This window comes from Neopsephotus bourkii, unplaced genomic scaffold (genome assembly GCF_033783945.1).
Source record: "Neopsephotus bourkii isolate Nb327-2 ecotype Australia unplaced genomic scaffold, CSIRO-AGI_Nbou_v1 NB_1542, whole genome shotgun sequence".
Taxonomy (NCBI): Eukaryota; Metazoa; Chordata; class Aves; order Psittaciformes; family Psittacidae; genus Neopsephotus; species Neopsephotus bourkii.
In genome coordinates, this window is record NW_026902018.1 from 4,517,224 (window position 1) to 4,538,990 (window position 21,767).

At 36.4% G+C, this 21,767-nt stretch overlaps 2 protein-coding genes across 4 annotated transcripts in view; one reads left to right on the forward strand and one right to left on the reverse strand.

The window, feature by feature from the left end:
• The window catches only part of GNAZ (G protein subunit alpha z), a 57,695-nt gene extending 47,373 nt beyond the window's left edge, over positions 1 to 10,322 (forward strand). The window contains exon 4 of the mRNA XM_061370672.1: positions 8,260 to 10,322. Within this exon, the coding sequence (XP_061226656.1) occupies positions 8,260 to 8,604 (345 nt within the window). The 3' untranslated portion in view covers positions 8,605 to 10,322. The remainder of the gene's footprint in view (positions 1 to 8,259) is intronic.
• Positions 1 to 21,302, reverse strand: part of RSPH14 (radial spoke head 14 homolog) — an 85,605-nt gene extending 64,303 nt beyond the window's left edge. Inside the window, exons 1-4 of one of the 3 annotated variants that reach the window (XM_061370675.1) lie at positions 21,161 to 21,302; positions 20,077 to 20,528; positions 17,867 to 17,969; positions 17,569 to 17,687 (exon numbers count right to left, since the gene is read on the reverse strand). In XM_061370675.1, coding sequence (XP_061226659.1) covers positions 17,569 to 17,687; positions 17,867 to 17,969; positions 20,077 to 20,275 — 421 coding nt within the window. In that variant the 5' untranslated portion in view covers positions 20,276 to 20,528; positions 21,161 to 21,302. Of the gene's footprint in view, positions 1 to 17,568; positions 17,688 to 17,866; positions 17,970 to 20,076; positions 20,529 to 20,953; positions 20,983 to 21,083; positions 21,135 to 21,160 lie in introns of those variants that run through there. The other 2 variants (XM_061370674.1, XM_061370673.1) reach the window with 2 other exon arrangements.
• Positions 21,303 to 21,767: the final 465 nt, after the last annotated feature.

Below are 21,767 nucleotides of genomic sequence, written 5' to 3' on the forward strand. Positions count from 1 at the left end.
TAAGCAAATAATCTAAAGGCCTGAAATAAAATGAAAACAAAAAACCCACCACACTTGAAAACAGTGAGAAAGCATTGAAATGAAATGAACTATGTTATCAGAAATAAAGTCCCTGGCCTGCATTACTATATATAAAACTCAATCTAAGGATAAAATATTTAGATATTTTAATTTAAAGTATTGGTGTTCATGCTACTGGATATCAAGAATAGTGAAATTTTAAATTAATAGGGTTTTAACAAGAAAATGTTTTTAAACTAGATTTTTTCCTAAACTCCAGAAATATGTGGTTTGCTTGGAATATTGTACAGTGCTTAAAAGAAGAGCAAGCATAGGTATTACATGCTGCTAATTTGTTTCGTAGAACTAAATTAAGAACTATCTTAATTTCAGCTCTGGAAATCTTAATTTTCTGGCACAATTGAAGACATTGAATATTTATTCTTATATTCTTTTTATGGCAGGTTTGCCCTCTTAAAACTGCTTGCCCCTCAAAATAATACACAGAGAAGCACAGTGCAAGCTCTCCTAACTTAACATCAGGAGACTTATATAATGTAAAACTTTGTTGACCTTTGAGGTGGTAAAAGGAGAGTGGTAACAGCTGGTTGCTGAGCACCTGAACCAGCAAGCTTTCCTTGAAGGAGAAAAACAAGCTACCTGCCCACTTAAATGATTAAATGGAGACCTGTGAAAGGAGGTATATTCTATGATACTATGTATCTTGTATACTTTTATTACAGCCCTGGCAGCGATGCCCTATAAACACTATCTATGTAATTTTGAGGTTTAAATATGTTGGCCGATTGTCACTAGCTTTCATTGGCATGCCTCAGCTGTAATAGCATTTCTTTTGCCAACCTATCCCGATTACTCATTCCCAGAAATGTTGACTTGTGTTGCTGTTCTGTCAGGCACAGGACCAGTACTGACTGCTCCTTATTTCTATTCTCCTGAACAGAGCTTTTTCTAGAACTTTTCTCTGGACTATTTATCTCTTTTCTCTGGACTGTTTATCTCTTCTCCTATGAGAAGAGATAAATATATGTATAAAGTGACACCTATCCCATGCACATGTTATAACTTCTAAATGTATATATATTTTTTGTACCTCAGTTTGCTTAGAAGCTATGTACAGCTACTCACAAGCAATAACTCAATCTACATGTATTTCTCCACTTCTGTTTCTGCTTCATTCCTTGTAGTGGAACAGCCTTTAATACCTTGGCCAGATGTACTCCAGTAGCCTTTATCAGGATCTTCCAACATTCCTATTAAATGATGAATGGCACACTTTCTCTGATCCTTGAAGCCAGTAACCTTTTGCTCTGTGCTTCGTGGAGTTTTCTATATATCTTTTCTTTAGGTTCCCTTTAGTTTTTAAGTCCTAGCAGCTGTACCTGTTGTTCTGTTCTTTTACTTGGAAATCCCTGGGATCAAAATCTAATCCTGCTGTCAGAAAATTTAATCAAACTTCTTTCTTAGCTCAGGCACTCTCCTTGGTATAATCATAGCTTGGTGTCAGACTGTACTCACTAGGATTAACAAATCTGTATTGTTCCTGATCTAGGAATATAAAACAGTTTTGATAGATAGTACTAAAGAGCGGTTTACCCCAGTCTGTCACTGGCACCCATATGTATCTAATACATAACAATGCTTAACTTATCACATACTCCTACAGACGTGACTTGCTGTTTCAATGCACACCTAAAAAATTGCAGGAATCAGTTTTCAAAGACAAATGTTCAGGACTCCGTTAAAGTAATAGTCCCAATTAAATCTGCTTTGTGTAGTCTAGTCCACAGTAAGCCTTAGTAACACTACAATTATTTTCCAGTCGCAGAGATCATATGTGATAAAATATTCAGAATGGTTTCATTGTCATCCTGTACAATAGCCAAGACTAAAGGTCCCCATGTAATTCTTGTTCATGCTGCCAGATTCAGTTATCTGCAGAGTTTGCTGTGAAGACAGTAGTAATACTCCACAGGAAATCATCAAGGGACACAGTATGCTGCAGGAGCTTTCTCAGGTTTATTTCCTCTTTCTTCTCTGAAAAAGAGCTATCAATATTGACTACTGCCTCCTCTACCTCTTACATTTTCACCTACAAGCTGTAAGTAGAAGCAATTACAGGACATTACCTTTAAAATAATGAATTCTTTTGGTTTAGAGATTTTGTTCGCTAGTATAATTTTTCCTCCTAATTTGAGGATGAATCTGTTTAAAAAAACTAGAAGCAAACTTCTTTTTGCCCTCACCATATAAATAGGTATGTTCCTATCCAAAATCATACGAGATTTCTTCAGGGCTCCACTTATGGTTCTTAGCCTTCTATGTGTTCATTTCATAGTAGAGGTGCCTCTACTATAAAGCCTTCTTTTACCACCCCCTTCAATTTCCCTTTATTGCAGTGGCATAAAGTATACGTATATACATAACATGTTATGTTAGTTTTCCACCTTTCTGCATCCTATTAAATGTGCAAGACAGTAAAAGGAATTTTGGTAGGAAGAACAGAAATGACACATACATGTACCTATCCCTATGACAGGTGCTATATTGACATAGCTGTTATCCTGACCTCCTTCCTGTTTTGTTTACCATGTAACTTGTCAGGAATTCCTGCAGTGGTTTTAGACTAATGGAACATGTTACCTTGGTGATGGGATAATGAGTTTGTCTGCTTGTAGAATAAGTTATGATGCTGTTTGACTTAAGAACTTCTTAATAAATCCACAAAAGGACTTACCCTTGTATTTCACATTGACATTCTAGAATTCGCAGCATTTTCCAGGAGAACTTTGGGATCATAGGATTGGAAAGAAAGAGTTTAGAAAGGCAAAATAGTTTTATCTAGTCAACTCCCTGGTTATCCTGTCCCCTCTGGGAGGAGCCAAAGCTGGAAACAGGTATATACAGGACAACACAGGAAGAGTGTTGTATCCCGGTTTATTCCTACCTCAGTGAGGTTCTTAATTTTTTTATTTGAGAGATATGTAGAGTGAATTAGATTGTCTATTTACTTCTCTCCAAATGTTTCTTTTTCCTTAGAAAAACTTACTTAGATGAAAGTAATTATTTTTTTAACTCATGAAATTATCATCATTTTTCCCAATTTAGGCACACAGTTATCTGGTCCTGTGCATTCTTGTAGGAGTCTTCTTTCTTTGAACAAAAGATGAATTATGCAATAGTCTTTTTCCTTTTGAATCATGTCTTTCTTACCCAGCACTCAATCAGGACTATTTAACTGCTAGACAGAAAGGACCTTTCATCTGGCACTCAATCTAGGCTTTTTTTAAACAAAAAAGTATCTCTTTCTGTTTACCCAAGCTATTCCTTGCTTTCTGCATCATCTGTATTTTCTTCTGCAAAATTCTTCTGTTTTTCCTCTGCCTTCTTACTACATATTTATTCAAACATGGTGTGAATTCCTGAATTGCTTTGACAATGACTGTCTTGGGCAGTGGCATTTCCTTAGATTTATTTTGTAGACTGTCATTATTGCAGAACAAATTCTTTTTCTTTTTTTTTTTGTATAGTAATCTTAAGGAAAGCCCAGTGTTTACACCCAACAGATTCAACTACCTCTTTTCTCCCTTACCCCTTCTTCAAATACTTTAACTTCGCCTGCTTTCTTTAGAAGGTCTTAAGTTGCAGGTCTCAAAATGACACATTTGAAATGGAAAGAAAAACTTCATGGCATTTTGTGAAATAGCTTATAGCTACCAGCATATGCTAAATACCAGCCACTATCAAAAGGAAAAGTCTCTACAGGAAAATAGCAATGGCTTCCACTGCTTCTTCCAAGATTTGCTGACATTTAAAGATATTCTAACTTTCTGGAAAGCAAACACCATTCCTGCACTAATTTTATTCATCTTTGTTTATGGTTCACGTAAGATAAATATTATTTAGTTTAGTTGATGATTTCACGATCCTCAAGTGCCAACCAGGTTTAAAAAAATGATGAAAGACAAATAATGATGGAAAGAAAGTACTTTGATATTTAATACAAATAGCAGTTAATTCTTTTATTTGTGATAGTTTCTCTCTTCATAGTTCTTAAGTTCAGAGCTCTCCCAACTGTGACCAGAAAGTTTTAATGTGAAAGCTGTGAGAAGATACTACATTCATTTTGGCTTCACTTACCAAGTGATTTTTCTATTTACTGACTAAGAGGGTCTTCCTTCTCGAAAACTCTTAGTTGCCCTGGAACTCTTTCCTGCTAAGCACACCTTTGCTGTTCCAGAGCATGACCAGGGATGTTTGTATGTTTGCAAATTATTGGAAGAACAGAAGCAGCCATCTGTTCCTTAGCATGTTCTTTCCCTTAAGCAACCAATTCCTTGTTCTCATGCTCAGAGAAGAATTCGCAATTAGCTCCCAACAAGGCCATCTGGATAAGGCATTGGCATTATCTTGCTTATACCCCAGCTTGTATATGACTATGGAATTACAGCAGCACATTTTTTCCAACCATGTGGCTAGCTTCTTTATTCAGGATTCCTGAACTGGAAATGATACTGCAGAGAAGAACAATGCCTTTTCCTACCATTACTTTTCCTTCATGTTAATAGAAAATCTGTGTAACTCTTTTAGGAGTTGTACAATAATTTATTCTATCATTTTGATTATTATAATAAGCCTTAACCCTCTCTAGTTCACTTTCCCTATAATATGTACAGTAGTTTTAAAAAAACAGGAATGAGCCTGTTACGTTAGGATAGGACTGTGTGAGTGGATACATCATGTATCTTTAGGCTCAGTTTCAATGTCAGCCTTCATCTTAGAGCTGTGGATATATCACTTATTATTTAAGATTTTCAGCTATATCAAGATGTCATCTGGCTATAAAAACCTGAGACACGTCATGCATTGCTGTTTGAAATGTGATTGATGCACTGCCTACATCACAAGCCACTAATTAAAATTTATACAGGCCTTGTCTTGCCATGTGTACTCTTTTCTCTTGGGTTTGGATTTTTAAGTTTGTCATATAATTCCATGTGGAAAGTGATATTGAGCACTGTTTCATGTCTCCATGTTAACAGGTTAAAAAAAAAATTGAAGCAACTACAGTTAGTTTTCTCATATGCTCTTCATATGAAATAGATGCTGCCTATTTCTCTTTCCCTAAAGTTTTAATAACTACATGGATGACATCCTACTGAGAGTAAGAGTTGGATTTTCATTTCTGATATATTTATTTCCTTATTGCTCAGTGATACATTTTTGCACTTTTGCTATTATAGTTAAATCATGAAATGGATTTGGGGGGTTCATTTTCAAAGGTATATCAAGCATTTATAGCATACAATCATAGTCTTGCACTGCTGTAATAACAGCATGCATCTGTGTAGGAAATTATTCCTGATCAACTTGTTTGCATTTTAACTAAAAGAAATTCCATTTGGTTTAGTTAAGATTTGTATAACTTTCAGATATTCAACCAATATAATAAAAATAATATTATATTGAAGAAGAAATTCCTTAGGTGGCAGGTGCCACAGTTTACAAATTCTTTCTTTACATCATGATAACCAAATTTACAATAACTGAAAACTATTGGTCCTCTTGTACACAGTCATTGCATTTCACAGTTTATGGAAAGGTTTTAACTTTCTGATTTTGTCCTTTGACTACAAAGTCCAGCTGAGGATTTGGTAATAGAGGGACATTATTATGATTCACTACAAAATACAGTAATGAACACAAACCTCTAAAAATGCAATATCCTGTTGGATTGGATATTCAGAGAGTTGGCTAAACCCCTAGATTTAGCTCTAAACCATTTTTTTCCAAACAATTAGTAGGAAAAGCATTTCAACAGAACTAAAAAATTCTTGTGTAGTTTTATTATCAGCTACAAATTCAGGGAAGGAAAGAAAAAGATGATTATTTGAAACAGACCTATGATATTTTGGGGCGGGTTATTTGTTGTGACAGGATTTTCATGGCGCTACTAAAATATAAACCCTCAAACAGATTTTTAAAGCCACATTTTAACACCTATAAATCTGTCTGTACACAAAGTAGGCTCAAGTGTTAGACAACCCCACCTTTACGAAGGAAGAAGTAAACAAACAAAAACATCCCAACCAAATATAGGTATTGAGTCAATTTGTTTATATCTCAGTATGCCTTAAGAGGCTCTACATTAGATTTTAACATTGCTACATGCTGCTGCTGTGGCAGTGCCAACCATCATGGTGTGCCCCTGTGCTCCTGCAGCTTTTGAAACTGCCAGTGGTCTTGGTTTTAATCTGTAAACACAGAATTAGTCACTAAAATCACTAAATAAATGCCTTTGTGGAACTCTGAGAACAGAGGATGTGATTCTGAGCAAGTCAGTCCATAGCAAATGGAAAGGAATAGCAACACAAATAAAATGAGGAAGTATACGAAGTAATTTGAAAAGTTTAGGTAAAACTTCCAGTAGTTCAGCAACTATGCATTTTTAAGGAGTAACTTTTTCAGGATACGGTTTTAGTATAATAATTATGATCAATACTGTTGCAAATTTCCTTTGAATTAATAACAAGATAAGATAGTTTCATTTTCTATTAAAACTAAAAAGTAGAGTTTAAGCAATTTATATTTTCATATTACTTTTTGGGTAATGAAACAGTGAATTATTCTTCTTTCTTCATCTCACCAACTGAAATATGGATACACTCTAATGAAGTAAAGGGAGATAGACTAGACACAACTGATACACATTTCAGGAGAATTAGTTCCAGAATACTGTTACTTCTGTTGAAGGTGAAAATCATCCTCTCAGCTTTCCAAACAGGAAAACTGGCCAGAATCCTTCCCAGTCAAACATCAACAAAAATACCCAGACTCTGCAGATTACTTTCATTCACTCTGAACACAAGCCAGACAAATGGAATATTTGCAAATAATCTTCTAAGCAAAATATACACTTTTTTATTTTTTCCCTTAATATCCCAAATCCCTTCTGTACCCTTACTCTGGACCACTGTGGCGACTCATGATGTATGATTAAGGTTTTTACAAACCTAAAATATTGTGTATACAAAGGAGTGCAATACCTGCAGAGTGATCTATATGGGAAATGTAACTAATAGTGTTCAAAACAGTAAGTTCATTACAAGTTAACATTAGAAAAATTATTGCAATTATTGCAGAAGAATAGGTGGGAATGTTAGAACATAGTGAAGTGTCATAATAGTTTTACACTCACTATCCAAAGTAAGCAGACTTCTGAAGTACTTGCTGTACCTGCTGGCACAGCGGGAACACCGCCACTGTGTGCTATGGCACATATCTTAGGTAGAAGAAATATATTATTTGATACACATTATAACTGCACAAAGAATGACTGCTATTTAGTTTAATTATCTAGAATATTTTATATTCCATATATTTCATCTGTTGACACCTCTTCATATAAACCAAACGCTAAAAGCTTCCTGCCAAGAGCACTGAGTACCATGGACAGCTCCAGCTGCACCCTGAGAGTGTTGCAGCAGCAGCACGCCAGGACAATTCCAGACAGCCGTTGATTTCTAACAGACCTTTCTGCTTTCAGTTTACAGCAGCACTGGATTGTTATTTCCAAATATGTAACTGTGTTTGTCATCCTAAATTGTTCATCAGTGGAGTCTACATACAGGGTAGCAGACACAAAGATGTTAAACAAGTCTGACTAAAATGAGCTTTCCCCCATAAATACACAAATTGTCCCACCAGTGTGAGTAGAACATGGTTCTTGTGTATTCTTTCAAGTTTACCATTACACACTGGGGAGAAGAAAGGCAAAGAAAAAATGTAGAGTATGTATTATGTGCTGAACTACACATCTAATGATGCAATATTACCATTGTACTGTAGTGGCTCCTTTTTAAAAAACTTTAAACAGAAAGTTTCTGTAGTGTGAAATCCTTAGAAATTACACATTCCTTTTATTAAAGAAGGTGCTTATAGTGCTAACCTAAGTTTGAACACAACCATGTTTCCCCAAGTTACACCTATAGTTTCTAAATCTTCAGTTTTAAACTTTCCTCCATAGTTATCAAATATTTGAAAAGATAAAAATATGTCTGTGAAGAAATGTATTGTATCAAAATAAATGAATTAAGGTCCCTGTAATTCATGGTCAGGTAAGATGGACCATCGCCAAATGAAACAAAAAATGTTTCTAAAAGTTCATTGATAGACATATTTTGTGTGCTTTCCAGTTATGCTGAAAGACTGTTATTAACACTGTTGTTTCCTCTCCTACAGAGTCGAATGGCAGAAAGTTTGCGTCTCTTTGATTCTATCTGCAACAACAATTGGTTTATCAACACCTCCCTCATTCTTTTTTTGAATAAGAAAGATCTGCTGGCAGAAAAAATCCGACGCATACCTTTAACAGTCTGCTTTCCTGAATACAAAGGCCAAAACACTTACGAAGAGGCAGCAGTCTACATCCAACGCCAGTTTGAGGACTTAAATCGCAACAAGGAGACCAAGGAGATCTACTCACACTTTACCTGTGCCACTGATACCAGTAACATACAGTTTGTCTTTGATGCAGTGACAGATGTCATCATTCAGAACAATCTCAAATATATTGGCCTCTGCTAAGAATCCTTGGGCTTAATCTGTTTTGCTGAAGTGATAAAAAAGGGGCTAACCACTGCCACTTCTCATTTAAATAAATGGGGCAATGCTTAGTAGCCCAAGGAGAGAAAAGGGGAAATCTGATGTATGTACACAGTTCCTCTTATGCCCCCTTAACTTGCTACATCATTTTTCACAAATATATGTCCTGGAGAGAGAAAGCTTCCTCTCCAAAAACCCCACACAATTCCGCCTCACATAGCGAAAAAGAAACCCAAACTAAAACAAAGAAAGAGATTGAGGCCTAACTCTGTGGCTAATTTTTCACCATAGTCACTGCACTTTTATTCCATTTGTTTCATTCCGTTTCCTACAGTGGGAGTGTTATCATGTTGTGTGTAAGAAATAATTCTTCATCCAGTTGTCCTAAAATTTTACTGACACAAAGATAAAAAGCTGGTGAGTGACAGATGAACTTGTTTGCAGGGTATAGAGCAGAATGGTTGTGTTGTGAGAAAAAGCTGGTTTAAAGCAAAGGCTACAGAACAGACGAGTTTTAGCAAAATACGACTTAAATTCGTAGAGAATGGGCATGCACCCACAATAGTGGTACACACAAACAGTATATAACTATACATCATGTGTGCACATGACTCATAGCTCATACTACGTACACATTTCTGCTTTGCTTTACTGTTTATCACCTTGCCTGTTAAAGGAATTGTTGGTGTGCAACTGTTGTGTGATTTCCAACCTGACAAGCAGCTTGTTCTGCACTTGAAGGCTTCAAATATGCAGCAAAATTACATAAAATTAATCTATGAATAGGCCAAATTAAGGTCAGTGTTTCTTCTACTATTAATTTTTATACATCAAACCAGTCTTCTTTTACATCTTTTTTTGCCAAATCTTGTGGTGTTTCACAAAAACCAAACTATATTTAAGTAGGTTAGTGTTCCTTTTTTAATACAGGTAAACAAAATAAATCACAAGGCAATTTTTAAAATTATTGTTGTAGTGTCTGGATTGCTGAATGTGAAAGTTGCCAACAGCCAATTCTGTTCCACTGCTCCAACTGCATTCTGGGGATTGTAATATTGTAACAGATTTCCCAAGAAGCAGGAGCTATGGAGCTTGTGTAGTATATAGCCTCCAAAGTCTTTTTTTTCTTTTTTTTTTTTGTTGGTTTTAAAAATTATTTTTAAAATGTGCTGTATTATTGGAAGGTTAAAGATGAGCGATATGAACAATAACTAAATGTCTTGGTATTTCAATTTAATAATTTAAATTATTTACAGTTTAGTGAAGTTAAGGAAACTGAAGAGATGCATTCCTCAGCTCCAGGTTTCATCTCATAAAGAAACACTACTGGATGGATTAACATTCCGGCAAAAGTTTGAATGCATAAGAAGCTCTGTGGGACTATACTGGAAAATCAAAAATGGATCATATAGACCTAAGTCTTTGGTCAGTTGATTCTTTCCCCTGCCATAGAAAAGACTTCTTAAAGACTTCAGTGTAAAGTTGGTGTGTAAATATATGTTTGATAATTGTAAAGCACATACGTACACGGAGACACAGACACACATGCACACTGGAAAATAACCTACTTTTGTTCCCCCTATGTATTACGATTAGGGCAAGAAATCTCAGCCAAGGGCTCTAAGAAATTTCAAACAAAATGGTTAAATAACATCAACATTTAAATTGTCCACTTAAAAAAATAAATAATTCAAATGATACTGAATGTGTTTCTAGTGTGGTTATTACTGAGTGCTATGACAGTTACTTAACTGGATAATGCTTGTGAAGTTTTCTTTATTTGCTCCAGATCATCTTCCCCAGTTTATTCATCAACATTCAGATACTTTAATCTTTAGCAATTACAACTGAGCAGCTCAGTAAGAGTTAAGGGATGTGTGTTCCCATTTATTATCTTCATAAAATCTGAATGAGTTTTATTATTATCAGTACAAGAAGCTGGCTCATGCTTGTGAAAAATTAGGCTCCCAGAAAAATTAAGTATTTTTTAAAATTATCATATCAAGTGATCTATCAGCATAATTCTTACTGATGGTTTTTCATTGTTTTGGAGAAAAATCCATCCATTCAGAGTATAACAAGGTTCCAGAAAATCCTCTTGCTGAAATCTTTAAGATTTTGGATGTACATTAAGAAAAAGGGGGGAACTCATGTACAAACAGCATAAACTCATAAAATTCACTTCTTAGAGGATGCTCAATAAATAACATCTCTGAAGTTTAAACAGTTTGACTTAGAACCCTTCACCTCATTAATCATTTTTGAGACCAGCTGAAAATATTTGATAGTGCTTGGATAGTTTCATTGTTTTGTTTGCTTCTCAGCATTTCTACAAAATGCATCAAAAAGTCCTACTCTTTCTTACCTTACACATAAGAATCCTTCTTTTGACCTGTTTGAGGACATCTAAATTCAAGCTAGGATTTTTCTAAGTGACATTCAGACTTAAGCTAATGAGTTGGGTGGGACTGCCAAGAGAACTGCAATACTCTTGAAGGCAGTGGTTTAAGCAATAATAATTTTCAACCTTGCTATTTCAACCAAAGTATTCTCTGAGGCTCATGTCATGAGTTAAGACTTTCAAAACTCTTCAGTGTAGACATAATTAATAATGAGGGGAAATCTGTCTAATTTTGAACACGGTATTTTATCTCTGTGCTGAAGACAGGGGCCCTTTAAGCATTCCCTGTCAACTGTTACACCTGAGTAGTCAAGAGAGCCAATGAGGCTGCACCTTGAAGGGATAAAAGATTTGTTGTGCCCAATAAGGAGTATTTAGGCTTTGCTTGTAAGGAGAAGATATTATTGCCTGCTTGTGATATTTGCAGTTGTGCTGCTTGACTTGGTGAGTTTACTAAAAGCTATTCATGGTAATTGCCAGTACTGTCCATATAGCAAGTACAGGATCCTCTAAACTTTTTTTGCCATTAAAATGCTCTCTCTTACTTAAGAATTTGCACAGTATTTCTATCTGAATTGCTTTCTATAGTGTAATATCCTATTATGAGCCAGCTGAATTGTGAATAAGGTATGCAATGAGTCAGGGCCTCCTTTCCCAATGAGTGGATTATTAAATGTATTGCCTCCTTCACCTCTACCTTTTGTAGTACTGTGACCATTTCAGACTAGTGAGAAAAGTGACAAGAAAACACTGCTGTTCATTGCAGCATAGTTTCAAGGTGAGAAAGCTTGATAGAAAAATTAAAACCAAAAGTGTAGGCAGTCATGAGGAGGGTAAAAAACATTTTATATGAAAAAAAAATTCTTTATTCAACTGAGAAGGTCATTAAGTATTACAACCAACCTGCAGTAGAAGTAGAGAAACTAGGGTATTTTATCAAAGGGCCAAGGGTATTTCTAAAGAAAAGGAGTCACTTACACTGCTCATTGAATGAAGCTATCTTGGGAAGAAGAAAAGAATTTGAAGCTATGTCATGTGTTCCTACTTGGCTTGAGAAAAGCATGGGCATGGGGAGGAATAAAGTTGTAAATAATTAAATAAATCACATAATCGTGTTCTCTGACTAGCAATTCCTTGCTATAAACTCTCTAACCAACTAATTCCTGTGATGTTTTTGATCTTGGTATTCTGAGGAGCTCATACTTTCTTTTCTATCTGAAAGAATCCAAGATGTTAAAAATAAAATAACCCTATTTTCTGATCGTGTAAGAAAACTGAGGCACAGGGAAGTTAAAACTAAAAAGACTAGGCCAAAGACAGGTGCTGAAATGAAATCACTTGACTCTTAGTCATCTGTCTGGATAAATCATGCAATTAAATTTGCATCTATTTTCTCAGTTCTCAGGTTTATCAGTGATGCAGTGCACTGCTACCCAAAAGAGCTGCATTAATACAGCTGGGATTTCACCTCACCTGGGCAACAATGACATTCACAGAAGAGATGTTCCATCTGCTGCAGTAAGAATGCCATCTGTCCTTTCATCATTTGCACTCCATACAGCAAAACAAATTTCAAAGGGAATAAAGTATCCTTAAACAGTCCTTATCCACAGATCTGATTGGTTATGCTTTTCCAAGGATGGAATAGTGAACACACTTTGAGTCAGTAAAGTACAAGAAGTATCTCTTGGACTCTTCCCAAATGGAGGTTCTAGCAAGCTTAAAAATCCATTGCCCCGTCCAGTCTACCTCCATCTTTGTCTAAAAGGATTAAGTACCCATAAAAGACAGGCTAGGTAATGGGTAAGAATTATTAAACTTTTCCAGTATTAACCATACTCTAGTGAAATATTCTTTTCCTGGAACTATTTTTGCTGTTGCTATTGCCATTTATCATTGCATAGCACCCTTTTGCTTATATTGTTAAGTACAGTGTGTCAAGTTTTGCTATTAGTTTTTCCAGTGTTCTTAAGTTTTCCCCCACTGCTGGTTCTTCTCCCTCTTCTATCCTCATATATATCCATTTTATTTTTCTTCTGCTGTTAATTCTTGCCACTAAGTTTTTGTTCCTTCTGGAAATACTATTCCTTGGTGTTCTCCCAGTCTTTGTGGATTTTCCCAACCAAAAGTTTTTAATGATCCCACTGTTCCTGAAAGATACTGGTATACATCCTTAAATTATGGTCTGCAAATGCATTTGATTAAAATAACCACATTTTCCTAAATTACTCCTGTTTGGAGAAATACCAGGTGGCCTGGCATAGAGCTAATTGGAGTCACTGACCACATCCCAGCTAACAAAAGCAACTACATTTCATGCCAAATACATGCACATCTTATGTTCCTTTTTGTCTAGTGTTGAACATACTGCATTCTTGGCCCTGTAAATTACCTCAGCTTTAGAAAACATCAGAAATTTAGCTGGGGAATAGTATATTATTGCTGACTTCCTCAAACTGACACAAGGGACACCCTATCTCATTATCTGGATGTGAGGTATAGAAGTAAATGCAGAGAGGAAGACAGTTTCTTGGCTAGCTGAGGAAGTCTGAATTACCAGGCAGAGACTATTTATGTATCTGTAACACGTCAAATGAAATATTGTGACTTTTACTACCCATTGAAAAATATTTGCTGTTCTCCCTGATAATTCCCCAAATTGTGTCACAGCAAAGAAAACAGTTTTACCACATTTCTATTTTTCTTGTGAGCAGCATTCTGTATGTGAGTCCATTCTATGGTAACTCAGTTCTGCTCAAGGCGTCATCTTCCAACTCTTAAATGCAGGCATGCATATTTTTATATATAGGTTATATTTTTATCTAAATAAAAAATACATTGCTCATAAAAACCTTTTTCCTAGGGTAATTACTCAGAGATGCTTTCACAAACAACGTGCTACCTCAGCTTCTACACCACTGATCTTACAGACTGCGTATACATTACAGGCTGAGGATTGCAGGTTTTCACACACACACACCCCCAAACTGTCAAAAAGGACATTGTATAAAAATCTGGTCTGAAGAAAGCTATGTAAGACTATTTTAAACTAGTCAAGGACTTCTATCCTGAACAAGTCTTGGAGGATTTTAATAGCACAAACATTGACAGAGGAAATGGCCAAAATTTGGCATGATTTCATAGCTGAAGAAATTAAGTTTTGGAAGAGAATTCCACCTAGAAAGATATGACTCAAGCAAGCTATAAAGAGACTGCTAGACACATCATGCTCTCCGAGAGATTTGAATATAGGATCTGATAAATTCTGCTTGCTTCACAGATGTAAATGGTTCCTCTACATTCAGTTTTAATTTCTTATAAATAGAAGAGAGGGAGGGAAAAATAGGGAAGAAGTTGCCCTACATGCATATAGAACATGATCACAGCAAAATGCTGAGAATTAATGAAGGGGCAAAAAATTACTCAAAACAGACATAAATACCAGGTTTCAAATAAAGCAATTCTCCTTAAGTTTAAAAGGAAATTGCAATTAAGGCACTGATGCACAGAATTTACCAGATAACTAATTTTACAATTATTTAAATGCTCTCTTTTCATACTACTAATTACCCTTTTTTGCTTTTTCGATGCAAAAATCCAGAACCATTCCCTGAAACAAGTCTTGGTGTTAGTTTGATTTGGAAAATCTGACCCTTATCTTCCATCAGTACCTGAAGTGGGAGACCTAAAAGGAAGAAACTGGTAGCAGTCTTAGCTCAAGAGAAGCCTTGTTGAAAAGCAACTGCCACTAAGAGAACTGTAGCTTCTTTTGTACGTGTAGGTAACTTTAGCTAAGCTGGGACTGTTACAAGATTTGGAAGCTGCTTTTTGTTTGGCAGAGGCTCCTGCTCACTTCAGAGTTGTTGTAAATCCTTTGCCTTCAAAGGCAAGGTTTTGAGGAGAGAAACTGCTGCAGCTGGCTCTCAGCTTCAGCTTGGCAGTTGTTGGATAATCCTTCCACTGCAGGAGGCAACTTGTTTTCTCCTTGTATAGTGTAATCTTGCACTTCCTTATTATCACCATACTGATTTTATCATTGTGACAGTTCCCACCAGTGGCTCCTGACCCAAGAGGCTATATTCAGATACCAGAAGGGACAAAGATGGAGCAATGGGTGTAGACCCGCATGGCAGTATGGTGTACCATTACATATCCTCTGGTTTGGGCAATGTATTTTGGTTTATGTAGAATTCTTAATATGCAATACTTTATGTTTAGGCACACTAACAGCTAGCATTGCTTACTGTTACAGTAAGTCTCTAAGTAGAAAAAATGGTTCTAATAAAATGCTAGTGTCTAACTGCAAACACTGGGACAAAAAAATGCTCTCACATCCTCTCAGAGCCACATGGATAGTTTCCATAAAGATTGTTTCCTCCAACCCCTCACCCCAAACTTTTATTAATCCTTCAGTGAATATTTTCTGATTATGTAGCTAAACTTCCAACCTACTTAGTAAATGCTCTGAGTTTTGTGAGATAGAACCTAAAAGCAGGCAGGTGTTTACATGTAATATTAGTTGTAATTTACATTAAAATCATATATAAAATGGTACAGCAGCCACCAAACTCTAAGGCAGTTTCCCTGTTAATAGTCATCTGCAAAAATTTGGCAACATTTATTTACTTCTATAATGTTTTCTTCTCCCATAAGTTTCTATTGTGATCCACATGTTCACAGGACGGAATCTATCTGCCTGCACAGGTAAGGGACAGAACTGTTTAAAGGCAGTCAGGTCAAAATATACGTGAGCCAAGTCCTGGCCTCATTTGATTTGAAAATCTGTAAAATCACTGTAGAACTTAACTGGTTTTCTATAGTGATGCTCAAAAATTTGTTCAGTCCACCGTATTTACATCCTTCATAATGATTCAGTTATTTAGAACTTTAGAAAGGGTTGTATGCATGTAAGAATACATGGTGGTATTTTTTTTTTTTAATTCATGTATATTCCCTCAGAAAGGCTTTAATTATTCATTGAATTCTTTTTTTAAGCTCCAGGAATTTATCAGACAAGATATTTCCCCATAATTTTACATAGTATAGCTTTTCAATTGATAATTTCTATCTACTGAAATTTTAAACGTTAAAATTATAATTTTCATAAACAGGAAAAGTTTAAGACTAAAGCTCAAATTAGAAAACTATTGAAATTATAGTAATAAAATCTGGAAATAAAAGTAACAAACCAGCATAAATTCCCTTAGTGCATAAAATATTTTGAAAACTATAAATACACATAATAAAGAAAATATGTAAAAGGTACAACAACCTATTCTTCTGACAAGTCAAAGACAAATTCTCAGCTTGAATTCCTCTATTTTTCTGAAACATTTAAAAGCTAGATGCCTAATTCTGTTGTGATTAACTCTTCTAGTTATCTCACCAGAGATAAATGGACATCACCAGAGCAGAACTCATCCTAAGCACCTCTGTGTCAGACTTCTTGTGCCTTTAGATACTGATTTTACCCCTGCTATGCAGGGAGTGTAGGATGACTAGCTCAATTTGACATCTAAAGTTAATTGTAATTGATCAGATTTTTAATTTCATACCTTAACAGGATAATTTAAAAATTTAAAAATATTATATTATTATAATAAACACAAACAATATTTAATAAAATAATCAGATAAAGCAAACTTCTTCATTGTTCCTTGCATCACACACAAGTGTGCGTTGGGTTTTTTTTGTTGTTTGGAGGGGGGTGTGTGGTTGGATTGTTTTTTTAGTTCACCACTTGAAAGCAATGTCAAAGTGTACATTTAAGAAAAGGTGCCTATGAGCCTAAGGTCAAAGGCACATGAATACATAATCTGTGGAATATACAGTGCAATGGATTGTGTACTTACTTGTTCATTTGCATCCTCCTATACCAGTGGTTGTAAGCATCAGGGAAGACATTCCACAAAATTTGTACTTTCTAACACCAGAAAAACCTCCTACAAACCCTGTGTACTGTGAAATTAGTGTGCCATGATGAGCAGCTGATCATCATTTTGAACAGAAGAGGAAAAAGTGAATTTTTGATGCCAGATTCTGAACTATGAATTCAAGCCTGCAGTCCTTACAACCTGTATCTTGAGCAGGTAACCTTAGCTTGCATAAGACCTAAAAAAATTAACAGATCTAGCAGGATCAATCCTCCCAGTACGTAGACAGGACTATTTGAAAATGTGTTATGTTAACATGGAGCATTTAATTTATTACTATATAACGCATTTTCTGTATTTTGGCTAAGTAGTCTCACTGTTATTACACAATTTTCAAATACAGCTCTAGAAAATACAGTTATCCCCACCAATAAGAAAGATGACAGTCATACTTTTTAAAGTTTTCTGACAGAACCTGAAGAATAAATTCTCATACGAAAACGTAACTAAAGAAAATTTAGTCAAGAAAAGACAGAAAAGATACTGTTTTAAAATATGTTTTTCGAATAAAATTGAATAAAATTAATCTGGAAGATATTGCATAAGGAATCAGGTAAACTTACATATTTGCTTTGCATATTTGAATACTTAAATGCTGAAAAAAATCCCTACCTTCAGATAATTTTGACATATACTCAAAAACGAGATGTGTGTTCTTCCGACAGATATCTACTGGATCATCCAAGAGCTCAGCGAGGGCAGAAATCACTCCATTTTGTATCAGCCCATGCCTGCAAATAACATTGGAGAAAAGATTCAATTAAGCATAATACAACTCATATATGTTTGTGACATGCTAAATCTTATTTACATTGCACCTATCTTGTAAAAACTTACAAATTTTGTTCTTATTTCACACTGAAAATTATTATTTGCCTTACTGTTTAGTAATCTCTGGAATTAGACCTACCTGCCAACATTATGTGTTGTCATTATATGAAGGATTTCTGTTGTTTTTTGTCGGACAGTACTGACCTGATGTACCAGCAAAGTCTTCAGATTATTCAAAACTCCTATGAGACACAATAGTTCATTTTAACATTTCTTGCCTTCAGCATTACTTTTAAATAGCAATAATAATTTTTATATCACAGTTTGAAGTGCAAATAATCAGAATTTTATCTTGTTCTGACAATGAAACTCTTGTTTTATCTCAAGTTGGGAGCAAACTTTGGAGTGTCAAGGCCTACTGTAAAAAATGCTATGATACAAACAAGCTGCTGACTTCTGTATCAAGTTAAATTTTTATCATACAAATATTTATGAAGCAGTATAACTCTAAAAATAAGTGGAGATATTCATGAAATATGAATATGCTTTTCAAAGAGCATGTGTTTGCAGGATTGATGCCTACATTTCTTTAAAGGTTTCTTTAGGTGTACCATGTGCTATGTATAAACACAGACTATTGCTTTTCACATGTGGAAATAAACTGGCTAAACCATTAATGATTATGTGGATACATACATAGCACTGACCAAAGAAAAAGAAAAACAGCCCAAACAACAATCTCACGTTGCTTCAGCAGCTACTGTTGATCAATAAATAACAATACATTTTGAACTTGATTATTGGTATCTTTTATGAGGAAAAAAAATAAGTAAATGGAGAAAAAAAAACAGTGGCAAACTGGAAGGCTTCTGCAGTGTTACATATTAAAAATAGGCTGCTGAAAATTACAAAGATGAGCTGGGGGGTGTGTGTGTGTGCGTGTGTGTGCTTGTTTTGGGGTTTTTTTCCTCCCCAAAATCCACACTTAGGATTCATAGAAGCATAGAATAGTTTGGGTTGGAAAGGACCTTAAGATCATCAAGTTCCAACCCCCCTGCCATGGGCAGGGACACCTCGCTCTAAACGTATCACCCAAGGCCTCGTCCAACCTGGCCTTGAACACTGCCAGGGATGGAGCATTCACAACCTTCCTGGGCAACCCATTCCAGTGCCTCACCACCCTAACAGGAAAGAATTTCCTCCTTATATCCAATCTAAACTTCCCCTGTTTAAGTTTTAACCCATTACCCCTTGTCCTACCACTACAGTCCCTAATGAAGAGTCCCTCCCCAGCATCCCTATAGGCCCCCTTCAGATACTGGAAGGCTGCTATGAGGATTCTTCTAAGTGCTCAGATAAAACCCTCTGAAAATAGTGGTGGCCAGATAAAATCCTGATGAGTGTAATAGATTTCATCATATTCTTTTGTATCTTAAATTCTCATGAAGTTCCAGAGTTGTTTTTTGCTATAGACTCATTCTACAGTCACTAAGAAATTTCTGAGAAGGAGTTCTGCATAAAAAGGTCCAGTATTTTCTGTCTGGTAAAGTTATATCTGGATATGTCATGCTGTCCGCTGCTGAAGGAATGAATGACAAAACAGGATTTAATGGATTTTGCAAATGAACTTGTAAAGCTTATTTAAATATTATTGTATTAATTATTAATTTAAAGGTTCGTCAAAGGTTTTTTTGCCTCTTATTATTATGGGATCTGAGATACGAGTATTTTGAGCACCTCCAGTATGAAGTACCACTCTCCCGAGTCATATGAGGTAAAAAATGTCAAATGAAGGGAAAAGAAAAAAGGGTGATTTTGTTTTTTTTTTTTCTTGCTCTAGGATAACTAAAAGCTTTTTATTTTCCTCTTTCTAAATAATATGTATTTAGTAGTTTTCATAAGATCACTGTTTTTTTTCTGAAAGGTTCATGGAAAACAGGGTTGGAGAAGATTCCAGGCAAATGAAATTTAACTAAGCAACAAGGGGGTGGTGTTTCTAACTTGGACTGATTAATGTTTTTTATAGATACATATTATTAGACTGTGTTCAGACTTACATAAAATTCAGTGTAAACAAAAGAAAAAAAAATGATTCTGCACTACTTTTGTATTTAGGGAGTGCTAAAACCTATAGTGGGCCATTGATAAATCCTAAAGTGAGGATATTCTTTAAATAATCGTTATGCATATGGCATTATAACATTTTTTTTACCTCTTTAAAAGAGATTAAAATAGGAAAAACTTCATGGCAATTTTGTGTCATCAAAGATAGTACAAGGAGAAAAGTAGTGCACAAAAGTGCCTTCCCCTTTCCCCCTGTGTCAAAGCTTATGACAACAGGTTACTTACCTAATTCTAGTGCCTGGTAGACATTTTGTGGGTCATGGACCATATCACAGAGCGCCATCAGTGCCCGCTGCTGAGTCAGCAGCTCAGGAGACTGCAACTCCTCATTCAGTTTAGGAAGGCCCCTCCTTCCAAAAGCAATAGGAGCTTTCATAGGATCTATATTAGGGGGGAGGTTGGCTGATATACGAGCATGTGCCATCCTGAATTTTCCTGGGAAGGATTCTCCCTCTCCCTAAAAATACTCCAAAATGACTGTATGTGGTGACTGGACAGATGATGTACCAAAAGGACTACTACCGACTTTTAACGGTGTTCTATGTCCCAGAAGAGCTACTTTAGCATACGTTCATTGTTAGGAAGCTATGAAAGAGGCAGAAATGTTTTATGGTCATCAGGATTAATGTCTGTTCATCAGCTGAATTGTCTTCTCTGATTTAAGTCTCTACCGACCACTGTAAAAAAAAAAAAGAGGGGAGGGGAAAGAGAGAGAGAAAACAAGCTTAATATTGCAAGGTGGGAGAGGTACTATTTTCAAAGCATCAAAGCGAAGTAGTTCAATGTCCTGAACCAGACAAAGGGCTCAAAAAATAAAGCAAAAGCAAGCAAAAGGTCAGGTGTTTTTTTGTTGTTGTTGTTGTTGTTGTTGTTTTCTTTTAAAACCCCATTCTTTTAAACCCGCCCTCAGAATCTATTAACTTTTGACAGAATCCGTAACGCCTGACCACCCCTTCTCTCAGTAAGGAAAACGGCGCAGCTGACAGAAACACAACCGCCAGCGCTGCGAGCTGCTCTGCCGAAACAACAAAGAGAAACCCAGCTGCAAAGTTCAAACAACTGCTAAACAACTGCACTTCTCTCTTCAAAACAAAAGAAAGACTACATAGTCAAAGGCGCCCTGTCCCACCATGTCATCGCCTCAGCCCGTCCCGCTTCCCGCGCCGCAGCTCCTGCCCGCTGCGCTTTCGCGCCCGCGTGCTCTAGTTACCACAGCAACAAGCTCTAGCTACCGCAACACCCCGCTCCGTGAATAAGAATAACGCAGTCAAGCATACTGAGTCCGGCCCTACGTTAATAGCGTAAATACCGCGTTTGACGGTTGCTGCTGTGAGAGAGAAGCGTAAGGAGCGTAGTTGGTGAATTGGAAGCCGGGGCCGCTGCTGGCGTGGGACGGGGAGGGCTGCGCGCGGTGGGGCTGAGGCGCTGGACGGGGCTGAGGCGCGGCCCCTTAGGGGAGAGAGCGGGTGAGGAAGAGGGGCAACGCCGGGGGGTGTGTGTGTGTGTGTGTGTGTGTGTTGCAGTGTGGAGGCCGTTTTACGTCCCCGCTCTGCTTTTAGCAGAGGGAGGCTTTCTTCTCACCCGCCGTTTTAAAAGTAATCTCAGTTGAACACAACTGGGAAAAAATCAAATTGAACAAAATGGTGGTCGAGTTAATGCAGAGGTGTAGCGAGTGAGAGTGCCTTAAGGTGCAAGGGTTGAAGGGAGCTCAGTATCTTTCTACTAGGTTTTCTTTCCGAGTTTTCTCCAGTCACTATAAGTAGCTAGGACGTGTAGCAGGGGGTTCCATTTTCATGAGGTAGTTTCATGTAACTGTCTTCAAGACTTGGCCATCTTTTTCAGTATCATTCTGCTAAAAAGTATAGTCTGAGGATGGCAGACAGGGAGAACATACTGTAAAGTTGCCATTACACCTT